This window comes from Nicotiana attenuata, chromosome 10 (genome assembly GCF_001879085.1).
Source record: "Nicotiana attenuata strain UT chromosome 10, NIATTr2, whole genome shotgun sequence".
NCBI classification, from domain to species: Eukaryota; Viridiplantae; Streptophyta; class Magnoliopsida; order Solanales; family Solanaceae; genus Nicotiana; species Nicotiana attenuata.
The window spans coordinates 28,580,728-28,584,820 of NC_031998.1; the positions used below are offsets into that span (position 1 = coordinate 28,580,728).

At 36.8% G+C, this 4,093-nt stretch overlaps 2 protein-coding genes across 2 annotated transcripts in view; one reads left to right on the top strand and one right to left on the bottom strand.

Moving 5' to 3' along the window:
* LOC109233201 (probable F-box protein At1g60180) lies at positions 265-1,818 on the top strand. Its single transcript, XM_019398985.1, has one exon. The coding sequence runs from the start codon at positions 500-502 to the stop codon at positions 1,697-1,699; it is 1,200 nt and encodes a 399-aa protein (XP_019254530.1). The 5' UTR covers positions 265-499; the 3' UTR covers positions 1,700-1,818.
* Positions 2,162-4,093, bottom strand: part of LOC109233202 (glycine-rich RNA-binding protein 4, mitochondrial-like) — a gene marked incomplete in the record, with an annotated part of 5,226 nt that continues 3,294 nt past the window's right edge. Inside the window, 3 exon segments of the mRNA XM_019398986.1 lie at positions 2,162-2,587; positions 2,673-2,779; positions 2,862-2,930. Coding sequence (XP_019254531.1) covers positions 2,396-2,587; positions 2,673-2,779; positions 2,862-2,930 — 368 coding nt within the window.

The following is a 4,093-nucleotide window of genomic DNA, read 5'->3' on the forward strand; positions in this document are numbered from 1 at the left end:
ACCTGGGCACGGAGTTTAAGAAAAAATGAAGATTTTTGGAATTTGTGATCCTAAACGTGTCAAAAAGGGGCCCAGAGTATTTGTGTGGTTATAAAAGCTTCTCATTAAAGGTAGAATTGTAAGTTTAAGCTAAATTGTTACCAAATTTTGAAAGAGGTCATTTTTTTTGAACGGACCAAAAAAGAAATAGATTCACGAGAAAGAGTACATTTTATAGCGTAAGCCCCAAAGGCCAAGATAACTAAACCTTGAATGTAGGCAACTATATATGATTTTTTTTAATTTTTATGTATATATACGAAATTTTAAAGGAAAAGACTCTAGAGTCAACAAGTCCAGCAGTAGCAACGACTAACCAATTTATTGAAAATTTTCGCTTTGAAAATTTTCACTTTACGTTTCCCTTTAACATACCTATATAAATAAACACACTTCAAACTCCCAACAAGCCAAAATTCACATTTCTCTGCGTCCTTTTTCTGAAGCCGAAACGAAGCAAATGACTTCCTCTCCCAATTATACGCCCATCACCATGGCCACGGCGGAGAAAGGCGGCGCCACCAAATTTTCCGATTTGCATCCAGATATAATAGAAGATCATATCCTCAGTCGCCTTGACGGACCAACTCTAGCCTCTACGAGCTGTTCCTCCACCTCCCTCCACCACCTTTCCTCCGAAAACCACTTATGGTCACGTATATGCCACTCCACTTGGCCGTCCACCGACACTCCACGCGTCAGTCACGTGATCTCCACCTTCCCTAACGGCGGTCATCGCACCTTCTTTGCGGAGTCCTTCTCCCTTCCTCTTTCCGATGATAAGCAAATTCACGATTTAGAGTCAGTGGATTTGAAGCGGATGCTCCATGCTATATATTTGAACCTTTATTACTTTTTCTATATATGTTTATATGATCTGAGTAGAAAACAGTGGATTCAGTTGAGCTCGTCCGTCTATGTCCGAGAGATGAATTCATATGCATCCTCTGATATTATAAACCGTTCGTCTTCGCCGCCGCTAGAGTTGATTTCAGCCGTCGATATACACTACAAGGATAAGGCAGTTTTCAGTAAAGTGCAAAAGACTGAAACCACGACGAGTTGGTTTCAGTGCTCGCCGTTTAGAATTGACATGATAGATCCAAAGGATGTGATTTTAACGACGATCAAACACCCGAATGATGATGAAACGTGTACGTATTTGATTGAAGATATGACGCTGAGTTGGATTTTGATTGTTCCAATCGGACGGCGAGCAATTAACCTCTCTTCTTTCAAGCCTGTTTCCGTGCAACGTCATTGGTTGACTGGGGAAGTGCAAGTGCGGTTTACTTCAATCCTGACCGCTGATCAGAAGAGAGGTCACGTGCAGTGCGAGATAGTGGTCACGTGCGGTGGATCTGAAGTAGGAGAGATGGAGGTAAGGGAAGTGAGTTTGGAGGTGGAGGACGTGGATGGAACTCACTTGAACGGTAGGGAGAGTTTGGTAATTTTGCAAAGGGCATTGGAGGGTAAGAGGGCAAATGGATCTAACAGGGCTGAAATAGGAAGGAAGAGGTATAAAGAATTCTTGGAAATGAGAAGTGAAAGGAAAGAGAGAAAGTTGAAGAGAGAAGGGGCATTGGATGTTTTGTGTGTGGCATTTGGCATATTCATTTTTGTGGCTTTTTGGTGTTCTTTCTTTTGTTTGGGTAGATAACAGATGTAAAACAAGAGAGAAAATAAAAATAAGTGAAAATGTAGAATGTAGTGGTTTCTTACTATTTTTAGGCAATTTAGAAAGAAAAAAAAAAGGCAGAGGAGTAATATGACAATAAATTGGATGGTAGGTTGGTGATACAATAACTAGAAGTGAATTTTATTGGTGGGTAAGGTGGTCGAAGCACATCTTTCCTTGTAATAGTATTATATACATTTTATGTAGATAATGGTACTCCCTCCGTCTCAAATTATCTATGGTATTTATCTTTTACACGCTCCTTAAGAAAATATTAAATAGGAGAGGTTTTTTATTGTTTTACTCTTATTTATGTCTTAAGATATAATCTCTCTTCATTTAATATTGACTTTATAATTGAGGTTTTTGTAGTCTTCAAGAATAATTAATATTAAGGGTAGAATAGGAAAAAAAAATAGTTAAGCTAGTCTTGAACTTCTAAAATGACAAATAAATTGAGACAACTGTTTTTAGAAATCATGACAGATAGTTTGAGACAAAAGGAGTAGAAGATTTTCATATTGAGCCAATCTTGCAGTCAGTCATTACAATTAACAGCAACATATTTTGCACTCATCCTTGAAATACAACCAATTTTGACTGCAGATGGCTTATAATCCCTATAATATATTCGTATAATTTTTCGTTGGGCAAAAGAGAAAACAAATTCTCTGCATATTAATCATTTGCAAGAGCAAGGCTTGCAACTTTGGCAGGACACAGAGTGTTTTTTTTCATAACACAATTTGGCTGCAGCAACACTTGCTGTTCTGTTGGTGGTTCAGGGGGGCCTCTGGCTATTGGCATGCCCCCACCAAAATCGGCTTTAGGCTTTGCGTAGTCCACAAAAATAACGCGCCCATTAAGAGGCTGCAACATTCGTCATAGAAAGATGATGGACAAAGAACATCAAAAGTACGCATCAACAATACATAGAAGGATAATATGGACATACCTTGCCGTTCATTTCTTGCAAGGCCTTCTCGGCTTCATCTTCGGATGCATAAGTGACAAATCCAAAACCCTTGGATTTGTCTGAAACTCTATCCATCACAATTTTAGCTGTCAAATAAAACAAGGTTAAACTAAAGATGCTAACTCACGCTATATCTGAGAGAGAGTTCAACCTATGTTATTTGTGCACCTTCGATAACTTGACCATGTTGAGAAAATGCCTGTGACAGTCCGTTCTCTGTGGTGTAAAATGAGAGTCCTGTACATAGCAATATCTCATAAGCTTGTTATGTTGGATAATGATTCTATATTTATCATTTCTCTTTGCGTTGGCGGAGCAGTGCCACCACACTATTAAGTGAGCAAACCAATGTTTTTTTCTGTGTTTATTGAAAATAAGTAAGCATAAAATCATGAAACACGGAGAAAATACATGCTGAGCTCAAATACTGATAAAGGGAAAGCTTTGTGGAGTTTTCAAGCGCTGAGGTGCTGGGCTTCAGTTTAAAATAACGATCCTTTTCTTTTTTCTTTTTTGATATATTAGTTTAAAATTAAGTTCCTGATAGCTTCAGATAATTATTAGTAACATATTTTGACTATGTAGCAGATCTAATCAAGATTAACTTCGAATCAAAGCCTGATAGATTATTATTGTTTCAGTCTAATGAGTAAAGAATTGGAAAAGCTCCTAAGGGATAACAAGTTAATGAGAGATTATTTATATATTTTGTGCTAAAACGACTTAACAAACTGCTAAAACTATACAGTAGCTGCTCCATACAGATACAAAGCTTATGAAGGTTCATAGATAGTGTTCTTTATTCACCATGTCTAAAATGTCTAGAAAGTACCACTACCTGCCGAGCTGTTTGCCGAGCTGTAGGTATAGCTGCATTCTGAAAGTTCATTCAGTTTGCCTAATAATAGATGGACTAAAACAGGATTATAACAAGTCAAACTATAACAGGGGAAATTGTGGTACTAGGAATTCCTCAATTCCAAAGGAAAAAAAAAAAAAAAAAAAAAAAACAGATTCTCAAATATTGTTTATATTGTACTTTGGCGATAGTGTTGGCAAAATGGTTAAAAGAAAATAATTATCCACCCATATTATTCATTAAAATATGGGTTGGATAGTGAACTTTTTAAAAATGGGTCAAATATGGATAAGAACCATATTATTCACTTAGAAAATGGATACCCAATGGATAACTAATAGGTTTAACTTTTACATTTGTAAAGCCTGAAATTTGGGGTTTCTCATGTTTGGGGGACTAAGAATTCTTTCAAAAGTGATCATATTCAAGAAGCCATGGATAATATGCATATTCATATTATCCGTCGGTTAACCCGTTTTCTATCTGTATTAAATATGGGTCGGGTCGGATAATTTATGCGTTTTTTTTTTTTTTTTTTTTT